Source organism: Scyliorhinus torazame, chromosome 4, assembly GCF_047496885.1.
Source record: "Scyliorhinus torazame isolate Kashiwa2021f chromosome 4, sScyTor2.1, whole genome shotgun sequence".
Classification (NCBI taxonomy): Eukaryota; Metazoa; Chordata; class Chondrichthyes; order Carcharhiniformes; family Scyliorhinidae; genus Scyliorhinus; species Scyliorhinus torazame.
In genome coordinates this window covers 166,308,577-166,332,200 of record NC_092710.1, presented here as the reverse complement: position 1 = coordinate 166,332,200, position 23,624 = coordinate 166,308,577, and the positions used below count along the sequence as shown (strand labels likewise).

The following is a 23,624-nucleotide window of genomic DNA, read 5'->3' as shown; positions in this document are numbered from 1 at the left end:
CCAGGAATATCCAGTTCATATCACCAAAGGCTACTGTGAAAACCAGCACTCTCTGCAGAAATGGTTGTGCAAGCAGAATCCAGAATCTGATAACTCTCTCTACAAAACAGGCTGGTCTGAAGCTCTCTTGTAAAAGTTGTGAGTAAAATATTGTAACTGCAAGGAAGATCATTACGGCTGCAGGCCAGAGACTTTAAAGCACACTCATACTGTGAAGAGAGTGCACTGAAGAATTCATCATCTGAAGAAAGGACTCTTATTTTTTTACCTTAATCCTTATTATTTTTTCCCTTTCCACCCTTGTGTGTTTATCGGTCTTATGTGTGTGGGTAAAAGAGCGAGTCAGGTATTAGCTTGATGTTACGCAGCTGTATTCACTGCATATTTCATATTTGTTTTAGTTAAATAAAGTGGTTGTGTTTCAACTTACAAACCTGATGACTGTAATTATTGGGCAGCCAAGGGCCAAAGGTTTCAGGAATTTTTATAAGAATTATTGATTAATTTACTTGTGTTGGGACTCCGGGGCCTGTGGGTTTGGAATTGACCGCGTGCTTGCCCAGGGTGGCGTAACAAGACTGACAGTGCTTAATGTAATAGACAGACTTTGTGTATCCGAAACAAACTCACGACACTAGAGGGACAGTGAGCATTGTAGACCCACAGTCTTTACTGCAATAGGGATTAGTGTGTATTATAGGCAGACTGTGTTTACTCCAAAGAGGACAATGAATAATCTAGATGGACAGTGTTTGATACAATAGTCAGTATTATAGGACAGTGTTTGCAGTGGTCAGTGAATATTAAAGATGGACAGAGTTCACTCTAATGGGGGCAGTGAGTATTATAGACTCACAGTTTTTAATGTAATAGTGGGATTGTGAGTTGTTAAGATTGACAGCGTTTTCTGAACTGGAGGCAGTATTATTGATGGATACTTTTTACTACAATAAAGGGACAGTGAGTATTATGGACGGACTGTGTTTACTACAATAGAGGGACAGTGAGTATTATTGATGGGCAATATTTACTGTAATGGGGGTTCAGTGAGTATTATAGATGGGTAGTGTTCACTGTAGTAGTGGGAGAATGAGAATTGTAGACAGGCAAAGCCACTTTGACAAAGGGTCATCTGGACTCGAAACGTTAGCTCTTTTCTCTCCCTACAGATGCTGCCAGACCTGCTGAGATTTTCCAGCGTTTTCTCTTTGGTTTTAGATTCCAGCATCCGCAGGAATGTGTTTTTATTTATTTAACTGAGTATTATAGTATTATAGTAATAGACAGTGGGCGGGATTCTCCACTCCCACGCCGAAGTGGCCGCGCCGTCGTGAACGCCGTCGAGGTTCACGACGGCGCGGAACGGCCCCGGTCCCGACCGATTCAGGCCCTGACAATGGGCCAGGATCGGGGCTGCGTCATCTACACGCACCAGGCCTTGTCGCCCGCGTAAAAGCGGCGCCGCAGAGATGACGCGGTCGGCGCTGCATAACGGGCGGCGCCAACCCGCGCATGCGTGGTTGTCGTCCTCTCTAAATCCGCCCCGCAAGAAGATGGGGGACGGATCTTGCAGGGCCGCGGAAGGAAGGAGGTCCTCCTTCAGAGAGGACGACCCGACGATCGATGGGCACCGATCGCGGGCCACCCCACATTCCAGGTGAAGCCCGGTGCAGGATCCCCCCTCGCCCCCCCACAGGCTGCCCCCACAGTGTTCACGCACCGCCCATGACTGCAGCGACCAGGTGTGGACGGCGCCGGGGGGAACCCGCCGTTTTGGCCTGGCCGCTCGGCCCATCCGGGCCTCAGAATAGCGGGGGTGTCTCCGGCGATTCTCCGGCCTGCGGCCTGCGAAACTCGACCGGGCTGTTCCCGCCGCTTGGGAGAATCGCGGGAGGGCGTCGGATCGGCGTCCCCGGAAATTTTGGCGGCCCAGGCGATTCACCCAACCGGCGTGGGAGTGGAGGATCGCGTTCAGTGTTAATTGAAATTGGGCAACTGAATGTTATAGGACAGTGTTTATTGAAATGGACAACTGAGTATTATAGATGGACAATGTTTATTTAACTGGGGCAACTGAGTGTTATAGACGGGCAGTGTTTATCGAAATGGGCAACTGAGTCTTATAGATGGATAGTGTTTATTGAAAAGGGGCAACTGAGTGTTATAGACGGACAGTGTTTACCGAAATGGAGCAACTGAATGTTATAGACGGACAGTGTTTATTGAAATGGGGCAACTGAGTGTTATACATGGGCAGTGTTTATCGAAATGGGCAACTGAGTGTTATAGACGGTCAGTGTTTATTGAAATGGGGCAACTGAGTGTTCTGGACGGACAGTGTTTATTGAAATGGGGCAACTGAGTGTTTTGGACGGACAGTGTTTACTGAAATGGGGCAACTGAGTGTTCTGCATGGACAGTGTTTACTGTAATAGGCGGGCTATGAGTATTATAGAGAAAGTGTTTACTACATTCGGTGGACAGTGAATATTATAGTCAGACCATGTTTGCTGTAATAGGTCACAATGAGTATTATAGATGACTATGTTTTCTACAATAGGGGAAGAGTGAATTATCTAGATAAACCGTGTTTAATACAGTTAGGGAACAGTGGGTATTATAGATGGACAGTATTTACTGTAATGGGGTGAAAGTGAATTTTACAGGCGGACAGTATTTACAGAAAGGGGAACAGTATTATAGACAGGCAGTGTTTACTGTAATAGGCAAACTGTGTGTAATTTAGGCAGACAGTGTTTCCTAAACCAGGGGGACAGCGAGTATTGTAGACCAACAGTCCTTATTGTAATTGGGTTACGGTGAGTATCATGAGATTGTGTTTATTGTAATAGAAGAGGGGGTATTATAGATTGACAGTATTAACTGATAGTCAGTATTATAGATGGACAGTATTTATATTAATAGAGGCTATGTGTGTATTATAGATGGACAATGTTTACTGTAATGGGGTGACAGTGAGTATTACAGGCGAACATAGACATAGAATTTACAGTGCAGAAGGAGGCCATTCAGCCCATCTGCACCGGCCCTTGGAAAAAGCACCACACTTAAGCCCACGCCTCCGCCCCATACCTGTAACCCAGCAACCCCACCCAACCTCTTTGGACACTAAGGGCAATTTAGCATGGCCAATCCACCTAACCCACACATCTTTGGACTATGGGAAGAAACAGGAGCACCCGGAGTAAACCCACGCAGACACAAGGAGAACGTGCAGAATCCGCACAGACAGTGACCCAAGCCGGGAATCGAACCTGGGACCCTGGAGCTGGGAAGCGACAGTGTTAACCACTGTGCTACCATGCCAACGGTTTTTACAGTAATTGGGAATATTAAATATTATAGATGTACAGTGTTTCCAGTAATGTGGATCTGTGGGTATTATAGACGGACAGAGTTTACTGTAATGGGGACAGTGAGTATTATAGACGGGCTGTGTTTACTACTATTCAGGGACAGTGAGTTTTCTGGACAGATGGTGTTTACTGTAATAGGGGACAGTCAGTATTATAGATGGACAGTGTTTACTGTAATGGGGTCAGTGAGTATTACAGACAGGCAGGGGGACAGTGAGTATTATAGATGGAGATTGCTTATTGAAATAGAGTGGCAGTGATTATTATAGGCGGACAGTGATAACTGTAATGGGGTTCAGTGAGTATTTTAGATAGGCAGTGTGTACTGGATTAGGATTAATTGAGTGGTACAGATGAACAGTGTTTTCTGTAAACGGGGACAGTGAGTATTATAGATGGGCAGTGTTTACTACAATGCAGGGACAGCAAGTATTATAGATGGGCAGTGTTTACTACAATGCAGGGACAGCGAGTATTATAGATGGGCAGTGTTTACTACAATGCAGGGACAGCGAGTATTATAGATGGGCAGTGTTTACTACAATGCAGGGACAGTGAGTATTATAGATTGACAGTGATTAATACAACGGGGGAGCGAGTATTATAGATGGACAGTGTTTACTGTAATAGGACAGTGAGTGTATGGGCGCACAGTGTTTACTGTGGACAGTGCGTATGTACCTGCAGTGTTCTGGATGTTGGCAGATGACTGCAGGCTGAGTTGAACAGGCGGGGATGCCGAGCTGAATGGGGCACTGGGACAGCGCCACCGGTTACAGTCGGGGAAATGAAATGAGTCGCGGAGAGGAGAATGCGCCTGAAGGCTCAAAATATGTCTTAGTAAAGCAGGTCAGCTGTGAGGCCAATCCACAATCGGACAAGGTAAATGTTTGTGGAAGGTCAGCGCCACCCGCGGAGATGTGTCAGTAAACTATGCAGACCGAATCCGCATTAATGTCAGGGCTTGATATTAAGCAAATCTAAGGATACTAATCATCGTTCAGATGTGTTTGATGCATTGAACGCTGCTCTCGATTTTAATGCAATAGATTCTGGTCTACACATCGCAGGAATGACCGGCATCATGTTAAATAATTTCAAATCCATCAAATTGTCGCCGCCACTTGGGGAAAGCAACACACTATTCAATTATTTCTGTCGTCAAAAACTTCGGAAAAATCTGAGGGGGAAGGATAATCACGTTAACTCGTGAAAGGCAGGAGACGGGTCAAATACTTGCATCTTGCTTCACATGTACCGAACCCTCCAATGGAACTGCGCACCTCCCCGAGGGCGGGCTCGGTGAGCGTGGCCATGGACGAAATGTCAATCGGTTCCACTCCCCAAATCTGGAAATGAGGTCGATATTCCCTCAAACATAACATTGGAAATAGTATTTAATAGTTCCATTTTATCCCTGTAATGCATGTACTAAGGTCTCGTATAACATGGTGCAAAATCTGACTCCATGTGTAAACAGGCAGCACGGTCTGCAAGCAAGCACTGAACCAATCTGTGATCAACATAGTTTCAGAATCACTTTGCAGCTGGCACATCTGTGGTAGAATGAGCCCGGGAAATAACTGTCCACTGTTAAATAACCCACTTTGCTGGATTAAAAAGGACAAATGCCAAATTCTCAAGCAGGTGGATGTCTACTCATGCTGGCAAGATAGGAATTCATTTTCCCTTCCCCTAACTCCTGCCACCTTCCTAACCCCCCCACCATGGCATTTATGTCATTGTACCTCCCAGCCCTGCTTGAGCCCCTCCGAAACTCTGTTGCCTGTGCCCAACTCGCACCAAACCCTGTTCATCCATCATCCCCTTGTGTTCACTAGCCCGACATTGGCTCCCAGTCTGGTAACATTTGGATTTCAAAATTCTCATCCCCGTTTTCTCATGGCGTCTCCCTGTGTCTGAAAATCTCTCCAGCCTGACCACCCTCCAAATTTCTGTACTCCTCTTAACTGGTCTCTCACACTTGCCAGACCGCCTATGCCCTGCCCCGGCCATTGTGCGTTAATTTTCTCAGCCCCAAATCCTGGAATTTTCTCCCTGAAATTCTCCACCTTTCTGCCTCTCCCTCCTCTCTAAAGACTCTGGTTTGGTTGCGGAGTTCCCGAAGCGACTTGACCACAGCATGCAGCGTGCACGGTGAGGTAGTTCAAAGTCCAGTTTGGCATAGGTGCCTGAAACTGGCAGTGAGCAGCAAATTTGCATGTGCCTCCATCTACACGGGAACACTCAGGCATCCGTTTTAAGGCCGTAAACCCTCAGTGCAGTGCCATCAAATTTCACAACCTTACACTTTGCTGCTCTATGACTAAAAGGGATAATGTGAGTAATCAATTGGTATTTTAAAAAATATGCTCTGATGTTGAGACTTCCTTTTTGGTATAGAAGCAGAGACACAGTCCATTACACATAGCTTCAATTCCTGTTATCCAGTTACCCTCCCATCAACATTATGTTGTTTCCAGTGTTTTCTGTGTGTAAGAATAATGGCCAAAAATACCTTTATGTCAGCTGAATTACTGAGCCCAGTTGCTGTTTTGCACAGGAGCTGTTGATAAGAAATCTACAAATTGAATGTAATTTTATTGATTATATTGTTTCATTTCCTTGGGTCAATGGAGTTGATTCATTTTGCTTGCCAATCTTGAGGAGATAATTTTTTGCCGTTTTCTCTATTTCTGATTCTTATTTAATAGTTTCCACATTTCCGCTTCCTGACAGCGGACCAAATCCAGCTATGAATCAGTAGACTGTTCCTCACATTATTAAAATGCCTGGCCATCAAGTGTTGGCAAGTAATTTGGCCTTGAGAGGAGGGGGAGGGAGTGAGGGTAGTGGTTGTTCACAACTCAATAGAATTCTGTGGCCTGTTGGTGCATTGTTGTACTTCCAGGTGCAGTCCATGGATAAGCTTGGTTAGCACAAACTGAACCCGGTCTGTGTGACTGAATGCTGAAATGCAGTTAATTTTCATTCTGGCCATTGCTTATATTTCTTTTTTAAAATAAATTTAGAATACCCAATTTTTTTTCCATTTAAGATGCAATTTAGTGTGGCCAATCCACCTACCCTGCATATCTTTGGGTTGTGGGGTTGAGACCCACGCAGACGCGGGGAGAATATGCAAACTCCACATGGACAGTGACCAGGCCGGGATCAAACCCGGGTCCTCAGTGATGTAGGCAGCAGTGCTAACCACTGTGCCGCCGTACCACCCCTGATTGTATAGCCTTTATAAGAATATTACTATTTCAGTTGTTTCAAAGGTAGCAGCAGCAATAATGATAATAATAAAATGTCTCTGCTTTAGATCGTAGTAACCAGAAAATTAACCGTATGCAGCAAAGTATGCTTTGCAATTGGAGGTATGCCATTCAGGATGTTTAGAAGCACAATAGGATTCTTCCTGCAAATCTATCTTCTTGATGTTGTACAGGTGGGTATATTTAACAGATACAGCGTCAAATAATTGTTAGAAATATATTTATGTTATTCCTTTTGAGAACTGTTGCCTTCTGTGCCTTGTATATTAATTGCGTTTAATTGTAGGCAGGTTGTGGACATTAAACTGGGGATTCATTCCCACCCCGGTAAATGATGGAAAATAAAATCAGTACCAATGTAAGAAAATGAGATTGGGCGCGATCTAAAAAAATGTTCTGTGTGGAATTAGCGGAGTTGTTCCTGGCACTTGTAGTGATTAAATGGCGCCTGATCTCCCAAACCCCCGACGCAGTACCCAGAATCCCCCCCTCCCAATGCCCCAACTCACCTATAAGGGGGTCCGTGTCCACACCCCGCCCCGCATCCCACCTCACATCGACAGAGCACCCCAGGGCCCAATCCTGGTGTGGGAAAAATGCCACCAGGGCACTTTGGCACTGCCAGCCTGGCACCCTGGTAGTGCCTTTACTTCTCCCAACCCTCTTGCCATGCACTGTAGAGTTCCAGGAGCCTGTACGCTGCACATTTTTGAGGAGGGCCAAGTCATAAAGTCAGGCAAGAAATGTGCAGCTCCCAACTAAGGTAAGTAAAAAGGAGTGGAGAGGTATTCCAACGGAGGTTGCCACTCCTTGGAAATTCTGGCCCAATGTTTCAGTACACTTACCAAGATTTAGCATTCACACTATGTTGCAACTTTACATGAATGCTAACAAGATATTACTGTCACTTTGATAGCGCATATAATGCACCAAGGCAACGATTCAGCTGGTTGGCATATGTACATGTATTTACTTGCAGGCACAGAAATATGCTTTTAATGTTGCATTAGTATTTTTTGAGATAGGTCTCCCGAGATGTGGTGTTGTAACCACTTTAAGGGACGATTTGCTGAAAGGGTCATGTGGCAGCACGGTAGCACAGTGATTAGCATTGCTGCTTCACAGCGCCAGGGACCCGGGTTCAATTCCGGCCTTGGGTCACTGTCTGTGTGGAATCTGTACATTCTCCACGTGTCTGCGTGGGTTTCCTCTGGGTGCTCCGGTTCTTCCAACAGTAAAAAGATGTACGGGGTGGGTAGATTAGCCATGATAAATTACCCTTAGTGTCCAGGGATGTGCATGTTAGGTTCTGTGGTTGCATGGATTTTGGAGGGGAGGGGTGTAACCACTTGGGTTGGCCACTTCCCGACTTAAAATGGAGAACCGCAAAGGCTGAAGGGAAATTCAGCCAACACAGGCAAAGACTAGCAAATACAGAAATCATGTATATTGGAACCTGCAAAACAACCAGACAGCACCGAAACCAGCAGCCATCTGCTTAGTAATGAGCGATTCCAAGGCACAATGGCAACAGTTAAGGTGAATAAAGCCAAGCCAGACTCCTCGGCGCCAGCAGGAGCCAAGACAAAGGAAGGCCAACGGACATTTAGGGACCGCCCAGCGATCAGGGAACAACTCCAGTATTGGAGAATTCGATCCAAGTGATCGGAACGCAGTCCAATCACTTGGAACCAGGTACGGGGTCCGCCCCGAAGGGCGGGAAGCCCCTGGGGACTATAAAGTAAAGCCCCCAAGTTCAAATCATCCTTCTTTGGCAGGGTCACTCAGCAACTTGAACCAACCCTTGACAGTGACCTGCCTCACTGCCTCCAACCAAGTAAGTCTCAAGCCAACGCTCGCTACGACATAGGCGCTCCTAGCTACCAGTCCATACCAGCTTTTGAATCCTGCAGACTCAGGACCTGAACGAAAGGCCATTTGTTCCCCTGACCTGGTGGGCCAGTCCGAAGCTAAGTATAGGCCTTTTAGTGATAGGAATAGCTTAGAAAGTAGAGTTTATGCATGAGTAGTGGTTTACTGTGTATAATAAATGTGTTTTGATTTGAATCTTACTAATTGGTGCGTTGAATTATTGATCATTACTTGAACTTGAATCTCGTGGCGGTATCATAAAGATACCTGGCGACTCTAGAGCAAAGGTTAAACAAACAGAGCAAATTACGATTTAAGAGCCAACCAAAAGTTAGCAACGGGGGTGGGGGGGAGGGGGGGCGGCGTCACGGCACATGGGTGGAGTGTTCATTTGAAGGATCGGTGCAGAACCGATGGACCGAATGGTCTCCTTCTGCACTGTTGGGATTCTGTGATACACTGATCCAATGGAGAGCAGAGTTGGAAACTTAGCTGGACATGTTCCAACAGTCAGAGTTTATGGCCTGGGAGCTAAGACCTTTTTATTCTTCCTCTGTAAGGTGCACAGTTATTGTGATAATAAACTTTGCTAGTTCTCCAACCTGGGTTCGAGCCTTACCTCATTACACTACACAAGTACACTGTCAATACAAGTTACTTACTTTTGTGCTGCATATTGTTTTTAATACATTTGTGGAATGTGAGTGCCACTAGCAAGGCAAGCATTACCCATCCCTAATTGAAGTTGAGGTGGTGTTGCTGGACTGTCTTCTTGAACTGCTGCAGTTCAAGTGATGTAGGTCCACCCACAGTCAGAGTCAATGGCCATTGAAAGGAACAGAGGACAACTCTCAACCTCCAGGTCTTGGCTGAGGAGGACGGGCAGCCAACCAACCAAAAAGATCAGAGGTCACCAGGCCAGATAGCCAGCAGCAGCAGCCAGGCAGCTAGACAGGAACACACGCTATCATTGAAGTTCGAGGCTCAAGGCCCAGCCACCTGAGCGAGAGCTGAGAGGTAAGAAGAGCAGCAGTTGGGAGATGGGAAGAAGGTCAGGCAAGCCCCGGCATCATGTCTCAGGGAATCAGGGACAACGGTCAGCTGGAGCAGGGCAACTTGAGTAGAGCCTGGGGCCAGCTAGGCACAGCTGCGGGGGCTGGACTGGGCAGCGAGGTTGAGAATTTTGGTTTCTGGGCCTTGCGTTGTGTGAGCTAAGAGTGGGCAGGATCAGGAGGGCATTGACATAATTTGGGGTGGGGCTCAGTGACATTGGGGGTGGAGTTTGATACCAAGGTGGTGGGGCTCAACATCACTGGGGTGGGCTACAATGTCACTGAGGGCAGGACATGACATGGGGCCATGCAAAGAGGGAGAGTGCGGGGCCCCCAAAAGCTTAGGTCTGCCTCTGCCCGCAGTGCAGTAGGGTGGGAGTTCCAGGATTTTCTCCCAGTAACAATGAAGGAGCAAAACCTCCTGGACTCACACAAGCTGGTATGTAGCTTGAACATTTGGGTGACAAATCTTTCTGTTCTTTCCAATTCAAATATATGTTTATTTGTATCTGACTAGAAGAAAAGGTCACACATAGCAGATGAGAGCAAATGTGAACCAGATGGGGCTCTTTCAATTGTCTATTGAGATCTGTTGACTCCCTTTGCGGAGAGAGTCATCCAAATTCTGTGACTGAAAGTGTAGTGCGAAGGAAAGAGAGGAAGAATGGTGGCTTCGCTCCGAGCTGGTTTCACTATTTCCTTAATATTCTTTTCCCCTACTTACTTACTCATACTGCACATCACAGCAGCAAAACACAGATTGGACCTGATTTTTTTGTAATGTCCCTTCAGGCATACCCACTTTATTGGGCATATTTGTCTGAAAATTGGGGTGGAGATGGCTTTTGCTGCTTTTCTGTCACCCTGGGATTTCCATGGCTTTGTGAAGGGTATAAACAGTATGCACAGGCCCATAGTGGGCAACACGGTAGCATAGTGGTTAGCACAGTTGCTTCACAGCTCCAGGGTCCCAGGTTCGATTCCCGGCTGGGTCACTCTCTGTGCGGAGTCTGCACGTTCTCCCCGTGTGTGCGTGGGTTTCCTCCGGGTGCTCCGGTTTCTTCCCACAGTCCAAAGATGTGCGGGTTAGGTGGATTGGCCATGCTAAATTGTCCTTAGTGTCCAAGAAGGTTAAGTGGGGGTTACTGGGTTACGAGGATAGGGTAGATATGTGGGCTTGAGTAGGGTGCTCTTTGTAAGGGCTGTGCAGACTCGATGGGCCAAATGGCCTCCTTCTGCACTGTAAATTCTATGATTCTATGACCACAGGTGTGCGAATGAGCTTGAAAGGGACTTCGTAGCCTCGTGTCTCTCTTTTCTGCCACCATGTTGACTGAGTGCAGCTCAGAGGTGCCCATTGAAATGTGGCACTGTAGCTTGCCTCACTAATTGGAGGGTATTCAGTGCTCCAATGAACGAGGTCGATAATGGGCAGGCGAGTGCACTTTCTGGTCCGTAAGCTTCCCCAGTACACCTGCACGCAGTTATGATCTTCTCCCTGTTGATCTCTATGGTTGTCTGCATGTGTGTCAACAATCATATCCTGCAGCCTGGGAATCTCTCGACACAAAAATATTCCACTGCTTTGCAATTTGCTACCTGTTAGTGGGATGCTGTCAGCTAGGATTTTGTCTGCAGCAGCATAAATCGCAGCTGTCAGCAAGATACGGATGAAAAATTGGAGACTGCAAATAAATGCAAAGCTAGGCCACAGCTGAAAACAATGCAAAACAAAATCTGAATGAATAATGAACACAGCAAAGTTCTAGAGGTTTAATGATGCTCCATTGAAGAGTGCAGTATCATGACCCAGCGTTGGCAGCTACTGGACCTGTCTATCTGGAAAGGCACATACTGACACCCAGTAATTGCATTCTTCCAACAGTGGCTTAGAATTTGCTAGAAAGATGCATTTGGTTAAAAACGCCAGAATTCAAGTGTTGCACTCCCGATTTACCTGATTTACACTAATTAGAAAATCGTAAGAAGTCTTACAACACCAGGTTAAAGTCCAACAGGTTTGTTTTGAATCACTAGCTTTCGGAGAACAGCTCCTTCCTCAGGTGAATCCTTCACCTGAGGAAGGAGCAGTGCTCCGAAAGCTAGTGATTCGAAACAAATTTGTTGGACTTTAACCTGGTGTTGTTAGACTTCTTACTGTGCTCACTCCAGTCCAATGCTGGCATCGCCACATCATAATTAGAAAATGGCACAGCAAGGATAATGGTAATTCAGAAGTAGCTCAGCCAATAGACATTGAGAAATGTTTGCTATCAATTCTGATTTTGGTCATTTGAACATCATCACAGCGTTCATCCATTTTTTATTCTGGTTTTTAAAACCCCTATTTGACCTGTGATTCCAATGTTGCAAAGCTACCATAATTCTGTTAACCTGGATGTCTGTGTTTGCTTTCTGAAGCTGTGGAAATAAAATATTTAGGTGTAATAACCAAGATGTGTGAATGGGGGTACCTGAGTTAATTCAACCTTCTAAAATTGTAATGTCTTCCAGATGTTGCTGGTAACATAGCACAAATCCTGTATTTTCAGGGAAAATGTATAAAAAATTTAATGCAATATCTGTTGGAAATAATTATTTACTGATTTATTTCTTAGGTATCCCTACCTTTAAAATCAGAGCAATGGTAACTACATTGTCCCCATTGGTAATTTTAAATCTTTAAATAGACATATTTTGCATTAGCCCCTCACAAAATTATTTATTGATATAGCATTTAATTGATGCAAAATTGAATGTATTGACGGAATAATAGGAAGCAGAGAGTAATGGTCAATGGATATTTTTCGGGCCAGAGGAAGGTTTGTAGTGGTACTCCCCAGGGGTCAGTATTGGTATCTTTGCTTTTCCTGACATATATTAATGATCTAGATCTTGACCGACAGAGTACCCTTCGTCATCCAGTACTTCCCCGGAGCGGAGAAACTATGTCATCTTCTTCACAGCCTTCAACACGTCATCGATGAAGACGAACATCTTGCCATGGTCATCCCCACACCCCCACTACTTGCCTTCAAACAACCACGCAACCTCAAACAAACCATTGTTTGCAGCAAACTACCCAGCCTTCAGAACAGCGACAACGATACCACACAACCCTGCCATGGCAATCTCTGCAAGACATGCCAGATCATCGACGTGGGTACCACCATTACATGTGAGAACACCACCCACCATGTACGCGGTACATACTCGTACGACTCGACCAATGTTGTCTACCTCATATGCTGCAGGAAAGGATATCTCGAAACGTGGTACATTGGTGAGACCATGCAGACGCTGCGACAACGGATGAACGGACATCACGCGACAATTGCCAGGCAGGGATGTTCCCTTCCAGTCGGGGAACACTTCAGCAGTCAAGGGCATTCAGCCTCTGATCTTCGGGTAAGCGTTCTCCAAGGCAGCCTTCAGGACGCGCGACAACACAGAATCGCCGAGCAGAAACCTATCGCCAAGTTCCGCACACATGAGTACGGCCTCAACCGGGACCTTGGATTCATGTTGCATTACATTCACTCCCCACCATCTGGCCTGGGCTTGCAAAATCCTACCAACTGTCCTGGCTTGAGACAATTCACACTTCTTTAACTTGGGATTACCCCTCTCTCTAGATCTGTAAAGACTTAATTACCTGCAAATGCTCGCATTCAAAGTATCGCCTTGCATCTTTGACTTTGTCTGTATATATGTTTCTGGAACCTAACTCTTCATTCATCTGAGGAAGGAGCAGTGCTCCGAAAGCTAGTGATTTGAAACAAACCTGTTAGACTTTAACCTGGTGTTGTAAAACCTCTTACTGTGCTCACCCCAGTCCAATGCCGGCATCACCCCATCATAGATCTTGATGTGCAGGGGACAGTTTCAAAGTTTGTGAATAATACAAAACTTGTAAGTATTATAAACTGTGAAGAGGACAGTGTAGAACTTCAAAGGGACATAGACAAATAGGTGGAATGGGCAGATAGAGGGCAGCTGAAGTTCAATGTGGAGAAGTGTGAGGTGATGCATTTTAGTTGGAAGAACATGAAGAGACAATGACTGGAATCTTACCAAAAAATGGTAGTGTCAGTTCTAGGGCCGACGGGATTTCTCACTGAATTGAGCCTCTTAAACAAAAGTTTTTTTCTCCACATGCTCTTGGCAGCCTCTGACTGTTTCGCTCACCCCAGGAAAACATAATCACTGCAATCTCTGGGACGCTCCATATAAATACCTCCCCAGCACTGCCCGCACTTGTTCCAGATCCATAGTGGATAAGATGGCAGCCAGGAAGCCCTGATCAGACTTCTGCATAGAGTCCAGCAGAGGCCAGGAAGTGTCCCGCAAGCAAGGTTACTACCCCTGCTTGGGAGGTTAGAGCGGCATTAGTGAGCGCCACCTCGCTCTAGAGGAGGATGGGGCAGCAATGCAGGAAGTAAATTAATGACCTTCTTTGTGCGACCAGGGTGAGTATGCCACCTCCAGTCTCTCACTGCACCCCCTCAACCACCCCTTGCACCTCAAAGGTGATCGCTCACCCAGCCACCTCACAGGTTGCCCACGTTGTTGTTGTTGTGGCCCCCCCCCTCCCCCGCCGCAAAGGAAAGAGCTCTTGAACTGGTTGGGGAGCTGATTGCGAAGTGGGACCAGTCAGCAAAAGTGAGTATTTCAAGGACACAGCCGGTCCCAAACCTCAGATGAGTAAACATGTTGCTCATTTATCCCCCATGATATACTATTTAAAAATAAAAATAAAATTTACAGAACCCAATTCTTTTTTTCCAATTAATGGCCAATTTAGCATGGCTAATTCACCTACCCTGCACATCTTTTTGGATTTTGGGGGTGAGACCCACGCAAACACGGGAAGAATGTGCAAACTCCACATTGACAGTGACCTGGGGCCGGGATCGAACCCGGGTCTTCGGCTCCGTGAGGCAGTGCTAACCACTGCGTCACCATGCCGCTCTTCCCCATGATATACTAATGCATCCTTCCTTCCCATTCAGGGCAATCTGAAGAGCAGCTCAGAGGGGTACTACTGGGACATAACAATCACTGAGGCGTCACATCTGTCACCCGCAGTCTCCACCAGCGCAGATACTCACGCCTCGGTAGGATTAAATAGTAGGCAGGCTTCTGGGTCACTCACTGGTGAGCACCTCACAGCTGAAGATCAACCACAGGTGTGTCCCAGGGATCTGGAACTTGGAAGGATGCCAGAACATAGGTTTCTGCTGAACTCCTGGCCAATGATGTGACCCTTGGTCTGGTCATCCTAGAGTTGATGGAACTGCAAAGACTGAGTCACAAGAACTGGGAAGGGATGACAGCATCCTTCCTCGGACTGCAAAGCCAACTGGAGGAGTCCAATCGCCTTCTGACTGAGCAGGTAGTGCTATCAATGCAACGCAACAAGAAACAACATTGCGAGGGTAGACTCCGTAGTGGAGACAGACCTTGGTGCAGGACATGTACTCCATGACGGGATATGTTCCCTACATGACTCAGATTATGAACTCATGGCTGAGGGCCTGACCTCCACAGCTGAGGGCTTCAACTGTATGATGCAGGCACTGGTGGGAATCCATGAGTGTATGCGCCAGAGGATGGCGAGGCTTCGGAACTTCACTTCAGCTGCCACTCTATCCCATGGAGGAGCACAGAGGCCCCCGGGAACTCTAAGGGAAGAGGATCAGCAGGAATGCAACCCTGCGCCCTCTGCTCAGGGGATGCCTGGGTGTCCGGCCCATCGGTGAGCGACACATCTCCAGCCCTGAACACTGAGTAGGGTAGCACTGTAACACCATGCCACCAGAAAGTACGCACGGATCCTCAGTGTTCAGGCCCTCCAGGGGCCAAACTCATTTTAGACAACAGGGCGTCAAAGAAGCAGACTGCCTCAACCTCAGCGTTGGATCCTGAGGAAACACCTTGGCATAGTGGGAGGGTTAGGAAGAAAAAATAAACTGTAGGCACTTTGTGGGCAAGGGTGAACAGAAGCATTAGTTAAGATAGGTCACCACCATAAAAAAAGCACATGTAAATAAGCAGCACTTTGTTCACCAGCAGATCCTCCACCCTGTCATTTCATGGCACCATGCTCCCCAAACCCTTACAAACACTCGGCGTTTCATCCTTGTGGAGTGCAAGAATGGCAGCGCTCTGTCTCTCCCAGCTCCCACACTGATGACTCAGTAAAGATGTGCCCCCGTTGGCAGGCACCTCACCCTTCTCCCCCACCCCCACACCCAGCATCAATGTTCAGGCCTCTCATTGTAGCCACCCTTCTCCAGTGATGAGGATGCCATGGGCTGACAAAGTGGAAAGGCAGACCTACCCCGGAGGTTAGTTCGAGGAACAAGGACCCCTTACCTTGAAGGGGGCTGCAGTAGATGAGAGCTCATCCCACATATCTAAACTCCATGATAATTCTGTTCATCGGAGGACACATTCAGCTCTCTGTCAGCAGGAGTCAGGCATATCGCTGAGGAAGAGAGGAGCATCGCTCTCTCCTCAGTGCATGTCACCATCATTCTCCTGCAGAGTCCGACCATGGTATCGGGATCCATCATGGAAACCTACCGCTGGCACCACGCTAGTGCTGAGATATGAGTCCCCACAGTGGGAGATCTCCTCACCCCTAGAGCTCATCCCCAAACTGAGAGGCTATATGGGTGTCCCTAGCCCGATGGTCCATGCAGGCCCTGGTCATGGCCCAAGGTCCTTCCTTCTCTTCCTCTGCATGTTGCCTGTCACCACCATCCTCCTCATCCGGGGAGATATGGAATTCCTCCATCTCCTCCTGGTCCAGGTGGTCTCCCCTCTGCAAAGTTGTGGAGAGTGCAGCACACCACAATTTTGCAGGACGCACTCTAAGAGCTGTATTGCAGGGTACCTCCCGATCGATCCAGGCACCGGAACCCATCTTTATCTTTCCAATTGCCTGGTCGACCAGCACACGCGGTAAAGCATGAGCTTTGTTGTATGGAGTATCTGCCTCAGTTTGTGGCCTCCGCACTAGCTTCATCAGCCACCTCCTTATTGGGAACCCCTTGTCTCTGAGGAGCCATTCCTCCAGACGCTGCTCTCCTTCAGAAACGTTGGGGATCTGCGAGCACGCCGAGATGTAACTATAATTGACACTCCCTGGGAAACGGGAACACACCTGCAAGATTGGCATTGTGTGGTCACAGGCAATCTGGACGCTGAGGGAGTGGAATCCTTTGCTGTTCATAAATGGTGTTGCATGATGCAATGGAGACTGCAGAGCAGGCAAATCCCATGGCCCTGGTGTTCTGGCTCTCCTGGTCCCGGTCCAAATTGATATATGTGTAGGCCCTCGCATGAAGTTCAGAGTGGCTGTCATTTTAACAGACATGGGCAGTGGGTGTCCTCCCATTCTGTGCGGTGCCAGCTCTTGCAGAACATGGCTAAGGTGGTCGCCCAGGACAGGCACTGTCTTCTCTGACACAGTGACCCCGACATCTGTAGATAGGATGTCCGATGTTGGAAGACCTTTTGCCGGTACTGTCTCAAACAGGGCTGTTCCCACTGTGGTGCTTCTCCTGGAAAAGCTATGGACCCAGGCTCCCCTCCCTCAGCTGGGCGCTGGTCCTTGCTACATGCAGCTGCTGCTCTATCACAAGTAGTAGACACGCAAGCTCCATGATCCTCCAGAATCATGCACTGAAAAGAGAAGAAAACCAAATTGAACGGTGAGGATTCCTGAGAATGCCCTGCCCCCTCACCCCTCTACTGCTCTGGGTCCTCCACCCATGTGTTTCCCCCTTAATGAGAGCCTCACCACTGAGCCTCACACCCTCCCCTCTCACACTGGCATATGCCCACACCTGTCACTCTCAACTCCACCAGTATTAGGCACCTGGACCCTCGAGAGTCTCACTGGCATATTTCTCCAACATGTCTCCACCCCCCCCCCCACCCCCCCCTTCCCCAATGTTTACGGTAGGTAACAGGCCTATTGAGTGGATGCATTGGACCTGCCTTTGCAACCTCACGGAGCACTTCAAAGACACTCCCCTTTTAACATTGTGAGTGATGATCAACTTCACCATGAAGCATTGCATTGGAGTTTAGATCAGTGAATCTTGTATGAGCTTTGGAGTTCAACTATTTTGGTTAAACTAAATAAACTATATTAAAGGAACTGAGGGGCAAAGTAAAAGGGGCAGCCCCTTAAAGGGATACTGCCTTAAACAAAAACAAATCCCACATGAAACTTAAAACATCAAACTAAAATGTGATTAAAGGGGTTGATAAGGCGCCCCAGTCCCTGTGGTCCCCAATGAGAAAGGAAGGTCACGACAGTACTAATGGGCACCACATATTCCCTCTCCAGGGACACCCGTTGGCCTTGAATGTAGCAAAGATAGAGGAGCAGGTCGTCGGGTTGGACGACCCACTTGGTCACCTGCTGCCTGGACCTGTTGATGGTGAGTTTAGCTAGGCCCAGGAGCAGGTTCACGAGGACGCCCTCCTCCTTCCCTGCCTCGCTCTGCACCGCGTGCCTATAGATCAGGAGCGTGGGGCTGAAGTAGAATCAAAACTGTAACAAAAGGTCTTTACACCGCCAAAAAGTGGGTGAATTCTAAAGCAACATATATATATATAAACATGGGGCGGGATTCTCCGACACCCCGCCGGGTCGGAGAATCGCCAGGAGGTGAATCCCGCCCCGCTGCTCCAACGGCGGCTGCCGAATTCTCCGGCGCTGTTTTTTTGGCGGGAACGGGGTTCGCGCCGTGACAGTCGGGGGCCGTTGGCAGTGGCCCCCCCGTCAACTCTCCGGTCCCCAATGGGCAGAGCGGCCGCCCGTTTTCGGCCAGTCCCGCTGGCGTGGATTAGACCAGGTCCGTACCGGCGGTACCTGGCTCTGAGGGCGGCCTGCGCAGTCCTCGGGGGGGGTGGATCCGGCCCCTGGGGTGGGGCCCCCACGATGGCCTGGCCCGCGATCGGGGGCCCACCGATCTGCGGGCGGGCTGGTGCCGCGGGGGACACTCTTTCCCTCCGTGCTGGCCTGTGTAAAGCTCTGGCATGGCTGGCGCGGAGAAGAAACCCCTTGTGCATGCGCAGGAATCACGGCAGCGGTTCTGGGAACACACTGGCGCTTCTGCGCATGCGCCAATTCGCGCCGGCTGGCGGAGGCCCTTCGGCGCCGGTTGGCGCGGCGCCAACCACTCCAGCGCCGGCCTAGCCCCCGAAGGTGCGGAAGTGGGTCCGGACTCCTCCACCAGCGGGATTCTCCGACCCCCTGCTGGGTCAGAGAATCCCCAGGGGGGCAGTGCGAATCCCGTCCCGACGCCGGCTGCCGTATTCTCCGGCGCCGGGTTTTCGGGCGGGGGGGCGGATTTCAAGCCACGCCGGTCGGGGGCCGTAGGCAGTGGCCCCCCCCCGGCAATTCTCCAGGCCCTGATGGGCCAAGCGGCTGTCCATTTCTGGCCAGTCCCACCCACGTGGATTAGATATGGTCCCACACAGCAGGACCTGGCAGGTAAGCTGGCTGGTGCAGCCCTTGGGGAGGGGGGGTGGGATGGTGTGGAGCAACATATACACATGGGGTGGGATTCTCCCACTCCCCGCCGGGTCGGAGAATTGCCGGGGATGGCGTGAATCCCGCCCCGCCGCTCCGACGCTGGCTGCCGAATTCTCCGGCGCTGTTTTTTTAGCGGGGGCGGGGATCGCGACCCGGGGGGACCCCACGGTGGCCTGGCCTGTGATCAGGGCCCACCGATCTGTGGGCGGGACTGTGCCATGGGGGCACTCGGGCACTCCTTCCTTCCGCGCCGGCCCCTGTAGGGCTCCGCCATGGCTGGCTGTGAGAAGACACCCCCTGCGCATGCGCCAGAATACGCCGGCTGATCTGCGCATACGCGAAACCACGCCGGCGGTTCCCTGCATGCGCTAACTCACGCAGTCCCTTCGGCGCTGGCTGGCACAGCACCAACCTCTCCGGCATCCTCCTAGTGTTACGCACTTTCGGGAGCTGTTGACGCAAGAGTGGTTCTGCCGGTTTTCCTGCCGGCGTGGGGACTTAGTCCCGCGAACGGAGAATCCCACCTCAAAAGTCTGTAAAAAGGCAGGCCCCTTGAGAGTCCATGAACCAATGCAGTATTTGACAGCTGCATGCAATACCCTCTATCCCAGATCCCCGATGTTAAAGGGGATGACGTCTCCGTAGAGGGACCTCCACTGAGTACCTCAGACGACTACAAGGCACACCAGGTCGTATCCTGGCAAAGAGCGAGGGCAAGAAGTGAAGGGTGTGCAGCAGCAGCCGATACAGGAATCCCCTCCGTGTTGTGTGAAAGGACATGGGAACCATTTCCATGAGGCGGCTTGGGCAGTGGGATCCGGCTCCCGAGGAGCGGGTTCAGGGCTTGGAACTAATACAAAATGCCATCCAAACAGGGATGCACTCAGATGGGAGCACAGCCACCTCTATGCCTCCTCAAGACGACAAATGCGGTCAGGCCTCAGCACAATCGTTTGCAGGTCATGGATGGCATTGTCCTCGAGCTGCACACCACAGCTGCGCGATACGCCAACTCATGGGGTGTCATCCAGCCCACTCCGCCTCCTCCCAGCACATCCCGATCCTTGTCACCCCAGCAGCCGCAGCCCGCCCGTCTGCCAGCCATCGGAAGTGATGTTGATGGAGGTGCGGATTCCTGAGCAGCGGCTCCCAGACGACAGCTGCTACTCCTGATGGGGGAGAGCTGTGCTGCAAGGCGACCATGTCGGTCCTGGTAAAAGATGTGTTGCTCTATTAATAATATTGGTGAACCACAAGCCTTCCCTTATATCGATCAAATGACCACACAACCAGTTAGTTAATTCAAAAGGTGGTTTGTTTACATACACAAGGGTTATCTCAACATGCAAACACAATACCTACTACGAGTTAAACTACATCTATCAGCTACGATATCCTATACTTAACTTCAGGGCGACCCCGGCACTGTGCAAATGGATAAGGCCTTTATCTGGATTTCACTTGGCAGGTTCAAAGAAAGCGGCTCTGTCTCTGCTGGGCTCATCCATCAGGTAGCGATCGTTGGTCTTGGCTGGCTGTTCCTGCTACAATTGGGTTGGCACAGGCCGGATCCAAAAGAGACAGAACACATGGCTGTGTCCTCTTTTATCCCTCTGGGATTTTGCGCTCTTTGGGGTGGTCCTTAACCTTGGATCCAATGGTTCGACAGGGCTAAGATCACTGTCTTCGATTTCGGTCAATAAAGGAACGGGTGCCTTGGTAGCTGGGCGGGTCCTTAGCGGTCATTGACCTTGGCAGTTGGGCTTTCTGAGTAAAGGGAGTGGTGCCAATCAGTTTGTGGCCGTACCGGTTGCTTGATTGGAATTCTATTGTCCTGGGAAAATGCAAACGAGCGGGGGGGGGGGTTCAATCAGGGCTGGTTACCTGTGTTTCAGATACACATAGGCTCTGTATCTGTCTGAGTCCTGGGTTGGCCATAATTCCCATGGTCCTTTGCAGGTGGCCATCTTAGATGGCTACATCCCGTCCTCTTGATCCTGAACGCGAAGCGTGGTGGATCACACTATCGATCCCTGTTCATCCTTGGTAGGCCGATCACCCTCGGTCAAGGCAAGGTTCTACTCTACTCCATCTTATGGTTTGGGACATTTATCTAATATTCAATTTTTGAGTTTCGTCCCAGGGTTCAGAGGTAGTTCGCATGTAGCAATGTGTATAGCAACCAATTGTGTCATATGTATAAATAGCATGAGGGGAGTGACCAAGGGGTTGCAGAAGGTAAAGGAAAGAAGGGGTGAGCGTACAGAACGTGGCAAAATGCATTCTTTATACCACAACCAAAGGAAAAGTAGAGAAAGTGAAACTAAGGCCTGCCAAAGACAGTGCAGAGTGTAGAGAACCATTCCAGAGCATATGAAGTGATGGGAACGTGCGTGTGGGCCGCTGCAGGATAAGAATGGGTGGAATCCCCGGGTAGGGCGCGGGTTAGTGCAGTTACTCCACTACCCGAGCTTAACTGACCGGATGTATTTGGGGGTCCTCAGGTTGGGCGGGGATCAATGCCGTTACTCCCTACCTGGGTGACCTGGGTGGACGGTAAGAGTTTGTAGTCGTGTGGTAACTTGTCATAAAGACTGGGAGAACAGTGATCTGGGGCGACATTCTCCGACCCCCCGCCGGGTCGGAGAATCGCCGGGGGCTGGCCCCCGAATCCCGCCCCCGCCGGTTGCCGAAGTCTCCGGCACCGGATATTCGGCGGGGGCGGGAATCGCGCCGCGCCGGTTGGCGGGCCCCCCGCTCGATTCTCTGGCCCGGATGGGCCGAAGTCCCGCCGATAAATTGCCTGTCCCGCCGGCGTAAATTAAATCACCTACCTTACGGGTGGGACAAGGCGGCGTGGGCGGGCTCCGGGGTCCTGGGGGGGGCGCGGGGTGATCTGACCCCGGGGGGTGCCCCCACGGTGGCCTGGCCCGCGATCGGTGCCCACCGATCCGCGGGCGGGCCTGTGCCGTGGGGGCACTCTTTCCCTTCCGCCTCCGCCACGGTCTCCACCATGGCGGAGGTGGAAGAGACTCCCTCCACTACGCATGCGTGGGAAACTGTCAGCGGCCGCTGATGCTCCCGCGCATGCGCCGACCAGAGATGTCATTTCCGTGCCAGCTGGCGGGGCAACAAAGGCCGTTTCCGCCAGCTGGCGGGGCGGAAATCCCTCCTGCATCGGCCTAGCCCCTCAATGTTGGGGCTCGGCCCCCAAAGATGCGGAGCATTCCTCACCTTTGGGGCGGCGCGATGCCCGTCTGATTGGCGCCGTTTTGGGCGCCAGTCGGCGGACATCGCGCCGTTTCCAGAGAATTTCTCCCCTGTTTCTCGACAAACTTGTGCCTTTAACTGACTTTGGGTATCGTACCTTTGAATCAGAAGAGTAATTGTGTGTTGAGTGACATGAATTAAAACCATGTAGTAGAAAAAAGAAGGAAAAAGGCGGGCAGGCTCCATCAGAACTTGGACACCTTAATACTTAGGCGGTGTCTCTTTCTCATCATCTGGACACCTCAGGGTTCTGTACCAAACAGTGATGTAAGAGCATTACCAAAACGAGACTCAGTATCTGAATCATCACCATCTCCCGGTTGCCAGACTCGTGCCTGCCGTTTGTGCCATGGCCGCGTGGGCAGTCGGATTGTCCGAATCGTCGTGCCTTACTAGTCTGCAAGAGCTGTCGTGGTGCCAAATGGGGCTTGTTTGTCGTGAGGCGTGGGGGCAGTGGGAGTGGAGAGCAAGTTACTGTGGTCAGGCGGTGGCTGTGGCGGTGGCTGGGGGAGGGCATATAGGGGGTCAAAGATATCTAAGTCATGGTTCCGGTGGCTGGGGTTACTGGGGGCAGAGAGATCGTGCCCGGGTTCAGGGATAGTAATCAAATCCGGGAGGCTCTCGCTGTCGTCGGAGTCAAGTTCAAGGTGAAAGTCTGTACCTGTGGGTGGAGACAAGTTCGGGTCTGTGGGCGTGGACAAGGGATAAATGCCGGCATGGCTGGGGGAGAGTTGGCGTAGGGGTTGGATTAGGTTGTCGATGGGCGGGGCGTAATCATCTCCTAATGCCAGAGAGATATGGTGGGAGTGGCGACATTGTGATCCGTAGACTTTGAGCTGGTTAATGTGGAACCAACCAGTTTTACCATTGGGGTACGTTATCTTGTACACGGAGGGGCTCACTTTGTCGGAAATGGAGTAAAGTCCTGCAAATTTGGGGGAGAGGAAAGAACTGGGGTTGTAAAGTGAAACCATTACTAACTGACGGATCGTGAACTCTACGGGTGGACGATTTTGTTAAAGCAGGCTTTACTCTGCTTCCTTCTAGTGCCTAATCGGACAGCTGCAGCGAGTTGTGCCACTTTAATGTTATCTGTAATCTGTTGGACTGCTTTTTCGTGGGTGAGGGCGGTTACTGTAGGGCTTGCCAGATCAAGGCCTAATAAATATTCAATACCCTTCATGGGCCGTCTGGTAATGAGAGTGTGGGGGAT

The 23,624-nt window shown here is 49.8% G+C and overlaps 1 protein-coding gene across 1 annotated transcript in view; it reads left to right on the top strand.

Annotated features, from left to right (window-relative positions):
- The first annotated feature begins 4,110 nt into the window (after nucleotides 1–4,110).
- mfsd2b (MFSD2 lysolipid transporter B, sphingolipid) overlaps nucleotides 4,111–23,624 on the top strand; it is a 194,097-nt gene continuing 174,583 nt past the window's right edge. Inside the window, exons 1-2 of the mRNA XM_072498859.1 lie at nucleotides 4,111–4,259; nucleotides 6,706–6,831. Coding sequence (XP_072354960.1) covers nucleotides 4,125–4,259; nucleotides 6,706–6,831 — 261 coding nt within the window. The 5' untranslated portion in view covers nucleotides 4,111–4,124. The remainder of the gene's footprint in view (nucleotides 4,260–6,705; nucleotides 6,832–23,624) is intronic.